The sequence below is a fragment of the Mytilus edulis genome, chromosome 3, assembly GCF_963676685.1.
Source record: "Mytilus edulis chromosome 3, xbMytEdul2.2, whole genome shotgun sequence".
In the NCBI taxonomy this organism is placed as follows: domain Eukaryota; kingdom Metazoa; phylum Mollusca; class Bivalvia; order Mytilida; family Mytilidae; genus Mytilus; species Mytilus edulis.
Window position 1 is genome coordinate 24,933,887 of NC_092346.1, and position 20,153 is coordinate 24,954,039.

The 20,153-nt window shown below is 31.5% G+C and overlaps 1 protein-coding gene across 4 annotated transcripts in view; it reads left to right on the forward strand.

The window, feature by feature from the left end:
* The window catches only part of LOC139514242 (disheveled-associated activator of morphogenesis 1-A-like), a 55,217-nt gene that overhangs the window by 25,960 nt on the left and 9,104 nt on the right, over window positions 1–20,153 (forward strand). For all 4 annotated transcript variants that reach the window (XM_071303124.1, XM_071303122.1, XM_071303121.1 and 1 more), the window contains exons 7-25: window positions 409–606; window positions 1,344–1,454; window positions 2,049–2,152; window positions 2,589–2,655; window positions 2,999–3,116; window positions 3,565–3,700; window positions 4,148–4,274; window positions 4,757–4,867; window positions 5,417–5,585; window positions 6,328–6,440; window positions 7,344–7,388; window positions 8,350–8,592; window positions 9,132–9,238; window positions 9,531–9,619; window positions 10,096–10,310; window positions 11,032–11,093; window positions 14,178–14,238; window positions 18,188–18,319; window positions 18,500–18,670. In XM_071303124.1, the coding sequence (XP_071159225.1) occupies window positions 409–606; window positions 1,344–1,454; window positions 2,049–2,152; window positions 2,589–2,655; window positions 2,999–3,116; window positions 3,565–3,700; window positions 4,148–4,274; window positions 4,757–4,867; window positions 5,417–5,585; window positions 6,328–6,440; window positions 7,344–7,388; window positions 8,350–8,592; window positions 9,132–9,238; window positions 9,531–9,619; window positions 10,096–10,310; window positions 11,032–11,093; window positions 14,178–14,238; window positions 18,188–18,319; window positions 18,500–18,670 (2,379 nt within the window). The remainder of the gene's footprint in view (window positions 1–408; window positions 607–1,343; window positions 1,455–2,048; window positions 2,153–2,588; window positions 2,656–2,998; window positions 3,117–3,564; window positions 3,701–4,147; window positions 4,275–4,756; window positions 4,868–5,416; window positions 5,586–6,327; window positions 6,441–7,343; window positions 7,389–8,349; window positions 8,593–9,131; window positions 9,239–9,530; window positions 9,620–10,095; window positions 10,311–11,031; window positions 11,094–14,177; window positions 14,239–18,187; window positions 18,320–18,499; window positions 18,671–20,153) is intronic.

Genomic DNA, 20,153 nt, shown 5'->3' on the forward strand with positions numbered 1-20,153 from the left:
TTGATGTTATAGAAGTAGTACCCACTTTGTGCAGTGGAATGACAGACTGAGCTTGCAAGCTCTAAGGATCACTTGAAGATTTTCAGCCTCATTTTCATTTCATTTGTACAGAAAAGTCTTTTTATTGCAATTATATACTTAATGATAAATAAATATCAATAACATAAGGTATTACAAACAGAATTAAATTCCTGAGGACAATTTTCAAGACTCTTTGTCCATATAGACAGGCTAGTTCATAAAAAGACTATTCAAATAACCAGTATGGCTGCTTTTCTTCTGACAGACAGTCACTTTTTAAATGAGAGTAATGAGAAGACCCAATTTTTATGGCATCTTAATTCTGCTTATAATTTTTGTTCATATAATGGTATAAAACTATTTTTTATAAATATTATTATATTGTAGCAAGGAAGAGCTCATGTATTTGCTTTCCCTGATAGTGTCAACATCATTGCTCAAAGTTTATCAACAGAAAACATTAAAACAAAGACTGCATTGTATGAAATACTTGGTGCAATGTGTCTGGTTCCTGGTGGTCATAAAAAGGTTCTAGAGGCAATGTTACATTACCAGAAATATGCTGCAGAAAGAACCAGATTTCAGGTAATAGTCCTTTCAAATAAAGCAGGTTCCCTGGTGGAATTTAAAAATATCTAGAGCAATAATGCATTAAAATAGCTTCATTGCTGAAAACAGATATTGTATACTGCTAAGTGCAATTACCATCTTAATTTTAATAACAAGATCCAAAGATCACAATACGTAATTTTTAAAGAGTTCATATATTGAATACAGAAACCTTGCACATCTACGAAAAAGTCTCTTATAAACATCACAAAATCTCAATCTGATCAACAATAAAAAATAGTAATCAAGCATCTGCAAAATATATACAAAACATATTAATTCTTTACATACAACTTCAATGCATTAAGCAAATAATTCTTAATGAAAATTAGACTTAAATACTAAGCAACCATACCACAATGGACACTGTCCAAATTGATAATTGAATCTCATGCATACTTTATTTATATACTGACCTCCAAAACCGGTTTACAATATTGTGAAAACACAATAGAATAAATTTCATACTTCAAAAATCATATGCGATCTGCATATCAATATATATAATATTGATGTGTTTACAGCAGCATTTCACAGTGTTTTAGAATCCACTATCTTTAGGTATCATGGAGTCATTCATCTTTTTCTGTTAAATAATATAAAAAAAAGTGTGTTCATAGAAATTATAATAGTTCCAATATTTAGTTACATGAAATTTGAAAGATGATATTTTTTCCTTTGCCTTAATTGAAAATATTGATTTCTTTTTACAGAGTTTGATATTTGACCTTGAAAGAAGTACAGGACGATACAGAGAGGAGGTGAATCTGAAGACAGCCATAATGTCCTTTATAAATGCTGCTCTCAAGTATGGTCCAGGGCAGGTAAAATTCTTATTAGATCTCAGTAAAAGCTAACAGCTGTTCTCAGATGTGGTTGTAACCAGGATATTCTCATACATGTTTTCAATCAATCATTTTTAAAAGACTTTTTTTTCTTGTCAAATATAATATACATGTAGGAATTGGATCTGATTGATGACAAATATATTTTGATTTTGAGGTTCAGGATGCACCTGTTTACAGTTCAGCATAGAAAATACAGGAGATGTTAACTTGTATAAATCCTTTTCTCATGATAGTCTCTATTATGGTTCATGGGAATATGTGGCACTTTTTATAGACACAACCACCCATTGTATAATGTTTTCATTTTACTTATATTTTTTGCAATTTTGTAAGAGAAAATGCAACTCCCCACAATTAATTTATTTTTGAGTGTGGCCCATATGTTTAAATCTGGAACAGTCCTAAATATAAACCATATAATTTTTATTTTGTTTTTCTCTATAAATGCAAGTATACCACAAAAAGCAACAAAGGATTATATAAATTTTACTCTAACTCAAATACAGAACATTAATGATTGAATTTCTGTATTTTATTGCAACAAAATGTATTGTCTGATCTATTTTACAGGAAAGTTTAGAATTTCGTCTTCATCTTCGATATGAGTTTCTTATGCTTGGTATACAGCCTGTTATAGATAAACTAAGAAACCATGGAAATGCTACTTTAGATAGGTAGGTATCTTAATATTTTCGAAATACTGATTCAGGATAGAGATTGGTTTGAAAGAAACTAAAGATAAACTCTGATGATTGCAAAAATGGAGGAGAAATATCATTAGTGGCCTATGCTTCACAAAGGGGAAACAGGATTAAGCACGGCAAAAATTGGATTTGCTAAAACTTAAAAAAACATAGGTGAAAATAGAATAAAAGAAAGTAAAAAAAAACCTTCATCAAAAGGAATTTCAAATAATATTTACAGTTAACTTCATTGTAATTTCATTGAAACCCATTGATGTACTCATTCAATACTGCATTAACCAAATTTTTGTTCTTGGAGCAATTTATTTTGCCGGAAGCAATGTGGTTTTTATATAGATGTTATATGATATTTAATAAAATGATGATGAAAAATATTTACTTTAAGTTTTCTTATGTTTTTTTCCAGACATTTAGACTATTTTGAAATGATGAGAAATGCTGATGAAAAGCAGTTATGCTCAAGGTTTGAAAATGTAAGTTATTTAAGAATGGATATATATCAATATTTGACAGCTTAAAACTACTTGATTGGATTAAAATAGGTGTCTAATTATTGTAAGCAATGAGTGGACACAGGATCCGGCAAGTTTCTGTTCTTCTTTCAGTTTTGTGCACTGACCAAGGTATGTCATGACAGGATTAAAAAAAAGAAATATTTTGTTCCTGTTACAGAATATAAAAAGCAAACATACCAAAAGGGATTAAACAGTGTAATTATACTCTTTATTAAGTCTATAAAATCAATTGATGGACAACTCTTACATTTTGCTTGATATGTAAAAGACATTACCTTAAAAATATGTTTTATTATTTTAGGTACATGTAGATACAAAGAGTGCTTACAGTATGTTTGATGTACTGAGGAAGAAGTTAACCATGAGTAGTGCTTATCAAAACTTTATGTCTATAATGCAGCATCTTATTCTACTACCATGTATGTTATAATTACGTTATTATATGATTATAGATTTTTATTGTGTATTTATTAAAAAAATAACCTTAACTACATTATTTTTTTGATGAATTGAATTTAATTTGAAAATGCCAAATTATATTTTGACCCCAATTTCACAGTCTACTGAACATAGAAAATGAGTGTGAGTGGGGTATTCGTGTACTATGGTCACATTCTTATTGAATGAAAGAGTCTTAAAAGTACAGAATTTCAAATCTTCCTGGTATTTCTCTGCATTTTCTGCTTCAATACAAAAGCAAACAAATTATAGAGGATTAACATAAAAAGAAGAAAATACAAATGAAATAATTTGGATTTTTAGCAAGGAATTCAATTGGAATTATTGTTATATATATGAATCAATGTACATTTCATTTATTAAAGTCCCGAATGTTTTCAAACATATTTTTGTTGGTATTTTTTGTAGTTGGCAATGATATGAACATAGTTGGATTATGGAAAGTAATTGACCAGATTGTGCAACAAGTAGTGCTACAACAGAAGAATGGCAAGGATCCAGATGTGGGAACAGTAGAAATGAATGTCAAAAATATTGTTAGACAGTGAGTCACATAGATATTGTTATTTTATTCAGCCTTTTTTTTTTTGGTGGATGATCCAAAAAAGGGTGGGTGGGGGCTAGAGGTTGGAACTCCCATTTGTTTACTATCAATGGTTTTCAAAAGGGGAAATATGGTTTGAACCCCCTCACTTTTTGTAGATGAATAAAAAAAACTCTTGGAAATGTAATACTTCTGTCAGTACAGGTTTTTGGATACTTTTCAGTAAACAGATTGGTAAAGACAAGCTACTTTCATGGATGAATAGTTGACCTCAACCAAAACATTTTGTTAACAATTATAAAAATGAAAATTAATTAGGCAACAGTTGCATTTTGTAAACGATTGTAAAAAAGTAAAATAAGCTCGCTTCAGTTTTAACCAGACAGTTGTAATGCTAGGAAACTCTCGTTTCTTTTGTTTCTAATTTTCTAACGGCCTTCTTTGTAGAATGACCAGCGAAACAGACCTTCAGAGTTTACAACAGAAATTAAAAGACCTGTCTAAACAGAATGAAGAAATGGAAAGTAAACTGGCAAAGAAAGACCATGAATGTGAAATCAAAAATGAAGAAAAGGTGATATAACATAAAAGTCATAAAAATTATTAAAAAAAAGTATTGATCGGAAGATATACAAATTATCATACCCAAAACCATTCCATGAAATTTTATAAATCCACAAAAATTTGTTTGGTTCTTTTGAAGCAAATTCAACAAAGCCATACACACATAAAATGAGAGTTTAGTGTGCTTTTTGTTTTTGTTTTTTAATGCATCACTTACTCTGGCTATCTATTTTTAACTATTTTTTTCCTTGATCCTGTAAAGGAATTATCAGTGCCTTCAGTCAAGTTATTTTGTATTATGTATTGCCTGTACTTGACCTAGAGTCAGAAGGATCAACAGTCAATCATAACTTAAAAGATATCTTTCATAAAAACATTTTATGCATCATATTTTGTCTAATAAGTTTGATTCCTCATATGATATAAATTATTTTTGTATGAATAGGAAAAACAATATATATCACATTTAAATATACTGGTTTCTTTTATTAGGCTGAATTAGCAGCTACAGTAACCAGAATGGTGGCAAAACTTGATAGTCAAACAGATTTAAAACAAGTTATAGATAAACTCAATATGGAAATTGAAATGCTCAAAGCACAGGTATGTAAAAATCTGTCATACAAATTCACAAATAAGTTGACAAAGCATAGCTGAGTAATTTGGTAAAAATATACCATAAATATAGACAAAAAGGTTTATTTTGCAGTTTTCTTGGACAAAAATACTAAACAGAATTCCAAAAACTTTGGTCTAAAGTATTACTGGTGATACAAGAAAGTTGTTCTATTAAATTAACATGTCTATTTATATACAAAAACCAACAAACCCTGATCTACCATCACTTCTGCCAGCTTTTTTTTGTGACTTCATAGAATTTATTGATAGACCAATATGTTTATACATGTATTTGTACAATTTTATATTGGTCAGTTTTCCAAGAAGAAGTTATTACTCGAGTGCCTAGTGTGAATCACTGATCTCCAAAATGTGATTAAAAATTTGCCTCTTTTCATTTCTAGCAGAATCATATAAAATCTTATAATTCATTAGTCCTGTTGTGACATTAATACAGTATTCTTATTCTAATATTACTGTAGCATTTCAAAAACACATCTAAAGTGACATTTTTTTGTAATTTGTATTTTACAGTTAGCAGCCAAACCTACAGACAGTAGAATATCAGACATGGTCATCAACTCTTGTAGTATACCTGATGATGCGAAAGTAGGAATCTCAACTTCAGCTGCCGATGCATACTACAAATCATTAGCTCCAGCGCCCCCACCCCCTATGGCTCCACCTCCACCCCCAGCACCAGGTAAAGATCATTCTTAATTTAGTTTCCTACGGATAAACATCTAAACAACTAGCTGTTACCACTAATTCAAGGAGGTTACCGGGTAATGGTTTAAATGCACATTTGGATTATTGGGAAGTTATGAAATATGAAGGAACAAGCTTGTATTTTCTTTATTTCACTATGATAATAATATCATTCTAGAGTAGTTGAAGTTGAACCATGAATCTTAAGTGCATAACAAAATGCTAATTCAATATAAATTGAAAATTATAATCCACAAAAATTAATGTAATTCACTGACAGTTTACTGTATTTTTTTACTTCTTTTTTTGTAGAGTTTTTTATTTTGAACCAAGTCTTAATCAAATATCACGAGTTCACGAGACAAATTTGATGCAAAAAAAATTGAAAACAACACATTTAATAATTTCATGCGTCCGAAGCGCTTTCCTGGATTTACCTTCATCAGGAACGTTAAAAGCCAAACATTTGAAATCTGAGGATGTATAAGTACCGAAACCGTTGAAGAGCTATGTGTCAAAAATACCTAAAATAAATTGCCAAATTCATCTAAAGTCCACTTTGCCTGAGGGAGTTAAACCCTTAGTTTCTTAATAATTTAAAAATTTATAAACGGACAATTTTAGAAAGGTTTGTTAAATCATGTCAGTACCGAAGTACTGACTACTGAGCTGATGATACCCTCGGGAACTGATAGTTCACAGCAGTTTTATAGTAACATTTAATTTGTTGTTTACAGGTGCTCCCCCTCCACCGCCAGCTCCAGGTATGATGTCAGGAATGGGTCAATCCAGTAATCATCCTAAACCTAAAAAACCTATGAAGTCATTAAACTGGGACAAACTTCCAGATGTAAGTTAAAGATAAACATCTATTACTTATTGTGAATGTGCCTGTGTCTATAACATATTTTCTCACAGCTGGTCAGTGAGATTTATTTTGTATCAAGAACATCGGTAAATTTATAATACTTTGGTCAGCTGTTCTGTCCTGAGCTAGTTTGATTTAAGTTGATGTCAAATGTCTATATAGCTTTTGATGAAATTAAACTGATCTGTTATATGTACTGTAGTAAAGGTTGTGGCATATTTTTGTCAAGCATAAGGTATGGCAAAAAAATGTTTTCCATATTATGCATATTTTTGTCAAGCATAAGGTATGGCAAAAAAATGTTTTCCATATTATGCATATTTTTGTCAAGCATAAGGTATGGCAAAAAAATGTTTTCCATATTATGCATATTTTTGTCAAGCATAAGGTATGGCAAAAAAATGTTTTCCATATTATGCATGTTTTGTTTGTGAAGAGGAATTAGAAAAAGTAGAAAAATTGAAAGGCTTTTTCAAGCACAATACTGCTTTTTATAGTCTAATGAAACCAACATTTACAACGTTTGGAAGACAAAGCTAAGTTGTCAATATATTATTCTTTATCTGTTAATTATTTACAGTAATATCTGTCAATATATTATTCTTTATCTGTTAATTATTTACAGTAATATCTTTGGTTTGTTTTGGAATAAAAAATACATTAGAAACATAGATATATTGAGACATATTTGTGATAAAAGGGATGAACATCACTATTATAATGAGAGATATATTTTGAAGTAACAAAAAAAAAATGTATAAAGTCATTATCCTCTGGCAGCATGATTTAGAGATCATAGATTTATTTCCCATTTTTCTTTCAACAAAAAAACATGGTGATATGAAAAAATATTTTCCTGGTCTGAAATGAAATCTTTTATTTCAGATGGTTGTTTCAGGGACTGTTTGGAATCGTTTGCAACATGAAAAGGTAAGAATTTAATCTGACAGACTTCAATTCTGTACAATGTACATTCCAATATACACAGATTTGTTTTGTAACTTGGATAAACATGTTTCTTGTTAAGTGAAAAAAATAGAAATAATGGATGAACTTTGCTGAATATGGCTGAATGTGTTAATCACAAAGCACAAATATGCATGGTTGAAATGTAGATTATTCTAATATGACGTGCCTCTTTCGCTTTATGAATAAACCCATGCTCTTATTCCAATAATTATTTTTTGCACATGCATATATTGACTACTGCAGAATAATGAATTTTATTAAATTGTCATGCATTTAATATATTTCATTAACTTAAATCACTTCCAAACTTTTAAATGATGCACATGTTGTTATTAGTTCATTTATTATGACTGTTATATGTTGCATTCCGAAATTGACATATTTGACCTAGATAAGACAACCATTCATGCTGGCTGATCAAAAACTCCTACCTCTGAAAAATCACAGTGCCAGCCGTTTGCTTCTTTACAAACAAAAAGAAGAAGAAGCCTACACTATCACTTTTACCCTTATACACATCGGTCATAGAAATTACATTAATTGTCCTAATCAGAATCGAAATAATTGATGCAAGCTATACTTTATTGTAGTTTTAACATGGGTAGGCATTATATTTGTGTTATTTTAGCCCTCACTATCGCTCTGGCAAAAATAATCACAAATGTAATGCCTACCCATGTTAAAACTACAATAAAGTATAGCTTACATTAATTATTTCTTAATCATTAGCTAGTGAGACTTTTTACACTTTTAGGTACATATACCTTGTTAGCACTTTATTTTGATCATTTATTTAAAGCTGAATTCCTAAAACCAAGACCCTATTTGGGCCTTATGTTCCTGACAGTAGATAAAAAGAATTGAAAAAAAAACATTTTATTTATATTCTGCTGATGTTTAATGTAATATTTTTTGTTCTCAGGTGTATCCAAAATTAGATTTAAATGATTTTGAAAAGACATTTTCTGCCTATCAAAAAAAGATAGAAGGTGAAGAACAATCTAGTAAGACTAGTAAACACAAGGAATTAGCTTTGATCGATGGACGTCGTGCTCAAAACTGTACAATATTGTTATCTAAACTGAAACTTACCAACGAGGAAGTAATAAAGGCTGTGACAGACATGGACAGTAGAGAGGATTTACCAAAGGACATGTTAGAACAGGTATACAGGTCATATGAGATATTAATAATGCATATAGAAAACATAAACAGTGATAAATATAGGAATTATTGCTTTAGTATCTGCCTCATGCATAAGTGGTTTTTTGGCTATACTCTTGGTCAGTATATTGTTATCAGATTTTAATTGAACGGTTGGAAAATCTGAACTTAACTTGACTTGGATGTAAGATTGATGTATAAGGTTAAAATAGGACCTGACCTTGTTGAACTTTAAATGGATCTTTTAGATAAAAAAAAATGAGAAAGTCTTATATCCATTTAAATTTTCATGAGGAAATGTATTGATGTTTTACTTTATTTCCATCAAATTGTTAACAGGCAACTTACTTCATTTTTAATGCACATAGAACTGTTAAGTCCATGAAAAACCCCACACACATTTGTTTAAATAACAAAGCAAGTACAACATGACAGAATTACTTTTGGAACTGGAGAAATCCTGAACCGTTGTAGTCAACATATTTTGTGACCAATTTGTGTATCACTTCTTGCACACACTTTTCATTGTTTTTTTTACAGCTTTTGAAATTTGTGCCAACTACTGAAGAAATCCAAACATTAAATGAGCATTCACAGGAAGTAGATAACATGGCAAGAGCAGACAGATTCTTGTTTGAAGCTAGCCAGTAAGTGGACCATTGATTACCAAAACAATTTACTTTGACAGTTCAAGACACTAAGTAAAATGACTAAGGAATTACAAATAAGGATCCCAATGCATATTTGTTGACCAAGTTAATCTGAGTAAATCAAGTAGAGCTTGTATGTACCTTATCCATTGTTTTTAACAGGCTACAACTTCAATTGATATAGTGGAATGTTAACCATTTTGAATTATTGGTGAATTCTTTTATTGATCATATGGAGCTGAAGTTGTGTAGTGATCTTGTAATCTTGAAGTCAAACATTTTTTTTCAGAGTTTTCCATTATGAAGCCATTTTAAAAGCACTTTATTTCAAGAAAAAGTTCCCAGAAAGATTAGGTGATATCAGACCAAAGATTAATGGTAAGTTTTCATAATAGGGAAAGAGAATTTTCTTCAAAAGGGTATGAATATCTGATGGAATACAAGTTACAATAACTGATATATTTCTCTTATTAGTTTAATTAGTTATGAACTGATGGAAAAACATGTATGAATTGTATATCTGTACAAATTAGTGAATTTAATTAATTGGATTCCATAATTTTTGCTTCAGTGGGAAATATGGAGGTTTATTGTTTACAATAATTAGTTTGTACTTCAACATTTTGAACACATTATACATAAGAGAGATCTTAATTTTCTTATTGAATGATATTTCCATCTATTTCTAAATGAAATTAACATAAAGCTACTAAGAAAGTAAGGCAAATTACATTCCAGACTAGAAAAAATTGAGTCTTTTTAAGGAAATGTTTGATACAGTGTACATGAGTCTTGATATATCCATACATTGTATTTTATGCTTATTCATCTTTCACAATAAACTTTATTTTCAGCTGTGATAGATTCATCAAACACAATGATGAAGAGTACAAAGTTACGACAACTCCTAGAGATAATCTTAGCCTTAGGTAACTTTATGAACAGAGGACAGAGAGGGAATGCCAAAGGATTTAAACTGAACAGTCTAAACAACATGTTAGACACTAAATCTAGTATGGACAGAAATGTTACTCTGCTACATTATCTGGTGGACGTACTGGAGAAAAGGGTGAGAAATTTTTATAAATTTTAGAGCAAATGATAAAAAAGATTTATAAAGAAAAACATACATATTACCAAGTTAGAAATTGTGAGCTTAAGTTTTATAGTTAAGGTCTTGATCGGGTTGATCCAGCAGAGAAAAATTGTCTAAAAAAAGGGTGGGAAAGAATAATGAGGTGCTAAAATATGTAAAAAAAAAATATACAAAAATACAAAATTACATAGAGGAGATGGCCTAAAAATTTAAAGAATACAGAAATAAATACCCCCATCTTAACCTTTAAAGCTGATAATTTCCTAAGAATTATGAAATTCTAATATAGCATGTCAAATGGTTTGTGCATCAAAACCTCATATATTTGGAATAACATTGTCCATTTTGATGTGAAGTGGCATCAGTTTTTGACATATTTCTGTATTTTGATAAAAATAATCATGGAAAGCAGTGTTATATTTTACTAATTCATATAGAGATATATATTTGGCAAAACTATTTTGTCCCATACTAAGAGTTATTAAAACATTTTGTGAAAATAAAGCTTTAATATATTCCAATAAGCTGAGGACTTCCATAACTTATTCAGTCATATAGTGGACTAAGGAGTCTGAGGCGGTTGTCATTTCGAAAATCAAGTATGGATTACACCGTCACAGTGCATTTCCACATCCAAAGCAAACTTCTTCTTCAAAGAAAACACCAGTAATATTTTTTATGGATTTTATTTTAGTTCCCCAAGATCATGCCATTAGAAAGTGAGTTGCCAGATGTAAAGGTGGCTTCAAAAGTCAAGTAAGTCGGATTATATATAAAGTTATGCTATTTTAATAAAGCCAGTTTATCATGTGATAAAGCTAAGGGTATTAGTAAAAAAGTGTGATTTTTTCAGAAATCAGCATTAACCTTAGACAGTGGTGTGACAGCACAAAATTAGAACAAACAGTTAAAACTCAGTTAAAAAAAAATCATGATTAATCAGATCGATACAAATCAGAAAAATAAATAAAATGAAAAAATACACAAACATTACTCAGTTACTGAAAGCTAATCCAATGCCCATTTAGAAGATGAATAGACCATGATTTCCCATCTAAAACATGTTTGATGGATGAAAAATCTTCAGAATTCAGACCAGTCACAGAGACTCTACAAAGTATTGCAAAATGAAAAAAAAAGATGATGGGGTGTATGTCAATTAAATAGCACACCAACATAGTTTTAAACTAGAGGCTCTAAAGAGCCTGTGTCGCTCACCTTGGTCTATGTGCATATTAAACAAAGGACACAAATGGATTCATGACAAAATTGTATTTTGGTGATGGTGATGTGTTTGAAGTTCTTACTTTATTGAATGATTTTGCTTCTTACAATTATATATATAATGAACTTTGCCCATTAGTAACAGAGAACTATATTTGGTAAAAATTTACATAAATTTACCAAATTAATGAAAATTGTAAAAAAATGACTATAAAGGGCAATAACTCCTTAAGGGGTCAATTGACCATTTAGGTGATGTTGACTTATTTGTAGATCTTACTTTGCTGAACATTATTGTTGTTTACAGTTTCTCGCTATCTATAATAGTATTCAAGATAACCAAAAACGGCAAAATTTCTTTAAAAATTACCAATTGGAGGGCAACAACCCAACAACCAGTTGTCCAATTCATCTGAAACATTCAGGGCAGATAGATATTGACTTGATTAACAATTTAACTCCTTGTCAGATTTGCTCTAAATGCTTTGGTTTCATAGTTATAAGCCAAAAACTGCATTTTACCCCTATGTTCTATTTTTAGCCGTGGTGGCCATCTTGGTTGAATGGCCAGGTCATCGGACACATTTTTCAAACTAGATACCCCAAAGATGATTGTGGCCTAGTAGTTACAGTGGAAATTTTTGTAAAAGATTACTTAGATTTATGAAAAATGGTTAAAAATTGACTATAAAGGGCAATAACTCCTAAAGGGGTCAACTGACCATTTCGGTCATGTTGACTTATTTGTAAATCTAACTTTGCTGAACATTATTGATGTTTACAGTTTATCTTTATCTATAATAATATTCAAGATAATAACCAAAAACAGCAAAATTTCCTCAAAATTACCAATTCAGGGGCAGCAACCCAACAACGGGTTGACCGATTCAACTGAACATTTCGGGGCAGATAGATCTTGACCTGATAAACATTTTTATCCCATGTCAGATTTCCTCAAAATGCTTTGGTTTTTGAGTTATAAGCCAAAAACTGCATTTTACCCCTATGTTCTATTTTTAGCAGTGGTGGCCATCTTGGTTAGTTGACCGGGTCACGCCACACATTTTTAGCTCACCTGGCCAAAAGGCCAAGTGAGCTTTTCTCATCACTTGGTGTCCGGCGTCCAGCGTCGTCCGGCGTCGTCATCCTGCGTTAACTTTTACAAAAATCTTCTCCTCTGAAACTACTGGGCCAAATTTAACCAAACTTGGCCACAATCATCATTGGGGTATCTAGTTTAAAAAATGTGTCCAGTGACCCGGCCAACCAACCAAGATGGCCGCCATGGCTAAAAATAGAACATAGGGGTAAAATACAGTTTTTGGCTTATAACTCAAAAACCAAAGCATTAAGAGCAAATCTGACAGGGTAATATTGTTCATCAGGTCAAGATCTATCTGCCCTGAAATTTTCAGATGAATCGGACATTTCGTTGTTGGGTTGCTGCCCCTGAAATGGTAATTTTAAGGAAATTTTGCTGTTTTTGGTTATTATCTGGAATATTATTATAGATAGAGATAAACTGTAAACAGCGATAATGTTCAGCAAAGTAAGATCTACAAATAAGACAACATGACCAAAATGGTCAGTTGACCACTTTAGGAGTTATTGCCCTTTATAGTCAATTTTTAACCATTTTTCGTAAATCTTAGTAATCTTTTAGAAAAATCTTCTCCTCTGAAACTACTGGGCCAAATTTAACCAAACTTGGCCATAATCATCATTGGGGTATCTAGTTTAAAAAATGTGTCCGATGCCCCGCCCAACCAACCAAGATGGCCACCATGGCTAAAAATAGAACATAGGGGTAAAATGCAGTTTTTGGCTTATAACTCAAAAACCAAAGCATTAAGAGCAAATCTGACAGGAAGTAAAATTGTTGATCAGGTCACGATCTATCTGCCCTGGAATTTTCAGATGAATCGGATAATCAGTTGTTAGAATTCTGCCCCTGAATTGGTAATTTTGAGGAAATTTTGCTGTTTTTTTGTTATTATCTTGAATATTATTATAGATAGAGATAAACTGTAAACAGCAATAATGTACAGCAAAGTAAGAACTAAAAATAAGTCAGTATGACCAAAATAGTCAATTGACCCCCTAAGGAGTTATTGCCCTTCATAGTCAATTTTTAACAATTTTCTTAAAATTTGAAGATTTCCAATAACATTTCCCACAGAAAGTACTGTTATAGATAGTGATAATTGTAAGCAGCAAGAATGTTTAGTAAAGTAAGATCTACAAACACATCACCATCACCAAAACACAATTTTGTCATGAATCCATCTGTGTCCATTGTTTGATATTCACATAGACCAAGGTGAGCGACACAGGCTCTTTAGAGCCTCTAGTTTAAACTAGATACCCCAATGATGATTTTGGCCAAGTTTGGTTAAATTTGGCCCAGTAGTTTCAAAGGAGAAGATTTTTGTAAAAGTTAACGACGACGGACGACTACGACGGACGACGACGGACGTCGGACGCCAAGTGATGAGAAAAGCTCACTTGGCCCTTTGGGCCAGGTGAGCTAAAAAAGGAAAAGACAAAAAACAACAACAAAAGAAAAGTGTCTTAAACCAAATATGTTTATTTTGTATATAATATCTTATTTTTCAGCATGGGAGAGTTGGACAAAGAAATAGTTGTTTTGAGGTCAGGTCTTTCAGAGATAGAACAGGTATTTATTATTTTTGGTGGAAGAAGACGTCAAGTCTTCTGAAGACCTATGGGACCGACTTTAAACTCATTGAGCCTCCGTATGCCGCATTCGTTTCTGTGTATTACAATTTCATAACAACTTAAGATTCCTGACACCGATTTTTACACATGATTAAGCATCTGAATCATTTAATTTGTAAATTAGGATTGAAAAACAATCACTATCGTAAATATGACCTTTTTATTTATGTAAATTAATAGATTTCATCTCATCCACATGAAATCCATGAACGTTTAATATTTGTTTACTTGTAACCGGATGTTTTTACAGAAGATATTTGTAGTACGCATGCGTGGATTTGGTATCGGGACAACTCGCCCTGTTTACAAGTTCGCCCTTGAAGTTACGAATTTGCAATCTTGCAGACAAGAAGATTTTGTTTTTAATAAATAAAAAGGATCTATTTCTTATTAAATTGGTGTCTTTATTCATTGTTTACCTTGTCATGTGAATTAGATGCCTTTCTACTTCAAATGGTTTGAATCTATTTATAAAATTATTTAAGACTCAGTTGACAAGAGCAGTACGTTACTGTTGGGAGAATTTGATTAAACTCTAAATGCTCATAGAATAAGAAATATAATTGAAACTGAATGTACCTCCTTCTGAATAATTTATTACAATATAAATATAAATCCCTTTTGACAAGAGAAATCTTACTTTTGTCAGAAATATTTTTTTCACATGTGCAAAGGTAATCACGTGTGGCGGCCATATTGGTTTGTTTACAAATATGGGAAGTAGCCTGTAGAACCATGACATAAACATAAATAGTCTCTGAAAGCGTAAACTTTATGCAATACTATTTTATCAATCATGATTATTTTCATAAATTTAAATTTGATTATTTAAAGAAATAAAATTATAACAATTACGATTTTAGATAAGAGATTCTACTCAGACATGCTGTGATCTATTTATAGCCAAATTAGTTTACCTGTGTGAAAATGTAAATAATTTGTTTACTAAACAAGTAAAGACAAACTATGGATGGAAGATAATAATTTACATAAATATTTCAGGACATTTGATTGATTTTAATAAACATAGGATTTAAAAACTGCAAGTGGAAACAAATTTAATCATTAGCTACATAATCAGCTGATAATTTTTCTCGCAAACATCGTGGTGATGTAACTGATAAAAATCACTCCATCAATCCTCCAGCCCTTTCACATATTAAGCAATAGGTCTACTTATTATTGTAGAATATTAATTGAATATACATTCATCGTCTAATTGAATATATCGGGTAATCAGATATTTTTGCTGAAATTTTGGGTATCCGATTGTCCGGAGTCTACTGTACTACAATAAACATGATAAAGATAGTAAATAGTTTTTTTTTCTTCACTAATTTATTGACATACTACTGGTTGTAACATATTTTATTTTTGTATTCAGGTTGAGACCCCCCCCCTCAATTATGAGTGGTGTCCCTTAAATAAGGGACTGTTCCTAAAACAAGGGGTCATTTTACTGTTGAAAAAAAAGAAAGAACATTTTTAAGATTTTTATTAAACTCAAAAGTGGGAAAATTCTTATATTTGGAACAACTTTTCTAAATGAGGGGTCAAGTTAATAAAGAAGATATCAGTTTAGAAACAACAGAAAATTCTTTTGACATATTTTGACCATTTAGTACTTAATAGATGCATAGTTCTTGGGGGAAAGTTTCATCAAATAATATGAATTAAAATGTGCTCATTTTTTACAGTGGGTTGTAATCTTCTTCCAATAAGGTTACCCCTCATTATGAGTGTTGTTCCCAACCTGTTAAAGGTCCATATTTGTGTGCATAATTCAAAACTGGAAATTTCAACAAGCATCTAATATTCTTACGCAAGAAAATAAACACTGATCTGCTAGCTTCATCTCTTCTACCGATTTAATAACTAGAATCATGCAAACAGACTTAAGAAAAAGGCAAGTTCATCATACAAATATGACACTTTTTCTAGACAATCCAGATCGTGCAAAATACTTCGCTTAAAATTGTAACCTTAAAATTGTTGTTGTGCACTAAAAACCCCTATGGGAACTTTCAAAAGTTGGCGGGTATGTAACAAGCCTTACTATTTTTATGCTCCATTTATGGGCATTATGTTTTCTGGTCTGTCCGTTCGTCCTGCTTCTGGTTATAAAGTTTATGGTCGAGGTAGTTTTTGATGAAGTTGAAATCCAATCAACTTGAAACTTAGTGCACATGTGTTCCTTATGATATAATCTTCTTAATTTTACTGCCAATTTAAAGATTTTACCTAATTTTCACAGTCCACTGAACATAGAAAATGATTGTACGGATGGGAAATCCATGTACTTATGACCTTTTCTTGTTTGAAGAAAAAAAATTACATCAAACGATAATGGATCAAAGCAGCCTTGGTAAGTGGGGCTGCTTTTGTGGTAATTCAGGTTACCTTTTATTCACCTTCTTCCACCTCAGAGCTATCAGCTCTTTGATTATAAGCAATGATCAACTTGAATGCTTTGTTGCCAAAATACAAGGTGAAAAAGTAGACCTAACAATATATCTATACTATTAAACGAGAAGACCTCATTTTTGGTGTCGCTTCTCTTCTTTCCACAATAAATTAATCAACACGCCTCTGTTTCCTATAGGTACAGTGCATAGTCGCATTTGTCATCCATTCATATGATTATTCAGATTGCGTTATTTTAGGAGAAAAACGTGAAAAAAGGCATCCGGGTATTGTCCCGTCATTGTAGGAAATTTTAAGTCAGATTAGACTTCCGGTTTGCGTTTTTCTGTATACTTTGAACGTACATATACTACGAATAAAGTGTATTTTCAGAATTTTATCTGCTATCATTTTCAAGTTTACTATCCACGGCAGTCACAGAGTTTATTAAATAGAGAGGGTCTGTATACTATATCAATGATCACCATGGATCGATTAGTAAACTTAGAATTGAAAGTAAATACGCTTTATTTATATTGTAATGAATGTTCATAATATACAGATAAGCGCTAAAATTATTCATGTGAACTTTTGATACTTTTTCTGAAATTCTCCAGTCATTAAATCTTTTACAAAATTCATTGATTACAAAAAAAAAAGAAGATGTGGTATGATTGCCATGTTGAGACAACTCTCCACAAGAGACCAAAATGACACTGACCGGCAGAAATTAACAATTATAGGTTACCGTACGGCCTTCAACAAAGAGCAAAGCCCATACCGCATACTCAGCTTCAAAAGGCCCCGAAATGACAATGCAAAACAATGCAAACGAGAAAACTAGCGGCCTTATTTATGTACAAAAAATGAACGAAAAACAAATATGTAACACATAAACAAACGACAACCACTGAATTACAGGCTCCTTACTTAAATAAATGTTCATAACATACTAAATGTATGTTCATATTGAAATTGATAGAAAACCAAAAATTGGGAACTTTGGAAATAAAGGTGGAGGGTAAAAAAAACATTGTCCTGTCCCCAATAACCTATGACTTAGGATACTTTTGCTGAAATTCTCCAGTCATTCTGTATTTAACAAAATTCTTCCAACAACACTTTACATACTGATACTTTAAACTACGCTCTGAATGCCCGCGATTTCGCGGGTGTGTTCTAGTAATATATAATGCCAAGACAGCATACTTTATATGGGGCAATTGAGTAAATAAATCAGATGACAAAATATTTAGCAATGAGTTTATGTATTTAGGACTATGCAATAGCATAACATTTGTAAGAAAGAAAGTGACTTGTTGCAAGAGTAATGTAGAATGTTCAGGCATGAGGAAAGAAGTAAAATCATCTTAAACTCCACCTAAAAATTGCATGATTGTTAAATGGACTTATACTTGATAATCGGATCAATATGCAGATTGGAAAGTTGAAATAGGTGCAAAAAAATCATTTAATCTTTGTAGGAGATAGTGTTGTTTGAGAAGCAGTCCATGCATGGTAAAATGAGATTTGTCAGTGTGATGACTGATTTTGTAGCAGTGGCATCTTATAACGTCTCAGAAATAGAGGAAGCGTATACAGAAATGATAAATAAGGTATTATAAAAAATTAATATATCTTTTAACTTTTTTGATAGATTTAAAATTAATTTTGAAATATGATTTTTTTCTGATACAAATTCATTGGATTATTTTAAAAATGTAATAAATGTAAAAGATATTATGTAAATAATTTAAAAGAAAGTGAAGGTAAATCTATGATTTGTTGTATTACAGTTTAAAGAAGCAGCAAAATCCTTTGGAGATATCTCAGATGATTCTAAACCTGATGATTTCTTTGGAATCATGGATACTTTCATAAATTCAATAAACGATGCAAAACAAGAAAATGAGAGAATAAGACAGTTGAAAGAAGAAGAAGAAAGACGGGCAAAATTAGAGGAACAGGTAAAATTAATTGAAGAAACAAGATTTTTTGGCTATTTGCAAAACATGCAATAAGAATAAGAACAAACTGTTGCATAATTTTCACAAACTACACATCTAAAATGTAGTTTTGATATATGTTTGAAAATTTCTATTTTAGCAATATTGTGGTTTTGAGAATATGATAAGTTAATTCTATAAATGCTTGTGGTATGGCTTCATAAATTTTTTTAACTAACTATTTATATGCCGTTTAACAACAATTTGAATGTCTGTTTGTTGTTTGTACTGCATCTGATTAGGGCACTAAGTTCCTGATATGAACTAAACAATTTTTAGTCTTTAAAGGGAAACTTCGCAAAAAAATCAAAAATTGATATTATGTTCATTCTGTATAAAAATGCTCAAATTCATAGATATTAAAGTTTTATTCCGCTAGATAAGCGATCACCATCGATTTAAATTTAGAGTATCAATTCTCTGCGATCCGCCATTTTGTCTTCTTTCCCGATTAATAAAAACGATATGTCTATAAACCACAAAGAAACAAAACTACAGTAACCGATGTAGTCGTAATTGCGTGTCGATATCTTGTCAATCGTACGGTTGTTTTATCCGACTAACTAACTTGATACGAAAAATACTCTTACTTTTTAGCTCACCTGGCCTAAAAGGCCAAGTGAGCTTTTCTCATCACTTGGCGTCCGTCGTCGTCCGTCGTCCGTCGTCGTCCGTCGTCGTCGTTAACTTTTACAAAAATCTTCTTCTCTGAAACTACTGGGCCAAATTAAACCAAACTTGGCCACAATCATCATTGGGGTATCTAGTTTAAAAAATGTGTCCGGTGACCCGGCCAACCATCCAAGATGGCCGCCATGGCTAAAAATAGAACATAGGGGTAAAATGCAGTTTTTGGCTTATAACTCAAAAACCAAAGCATTTAGAGCAAATCTGACATGGGGTAGAATTGTTAAACAGGTAAAGATCTATCTGCCCTGAAATTTTCAGATGAATCGGATAACCCGTTGTTGGGTTGCTGCCCCTGAGTTAGTAATTTTAAGGAAATTTTGCTGTTTTTGGTTATTATCTTGAATATTATTATAGATAGAGATAAACAGTAAACAGCAATAATGTTCAGCAAAGTAAGATTTACAAATAAGTCAACATGACTGAAATGGTCAGTTGACCCCTTTAGGAGTTATTGCCCTTTATAGTCAATTTTTAACCATTTTTCGTAAATCTTAGTAATATTTTACAAAAATCTTCTCCTCTGAAACAACTGGGCCAAATTAATCCAAACTTGGCCACAATCATCTTTTGGGTTAGTAGTTTGAAAAATGTGTCCGGTGACCCGGCCATCAAACCAAGATGGCCGCCATGGCTAAAAATAGAACATGGGGTAAAATGCAGTTTTTGGCTTATAACTCAAAACCCAAAGCATTTAGAACAAATCTGACATGGGGTAAAATTGTTTATCAGTTCAAGATCTATCTGCCCTGAAATT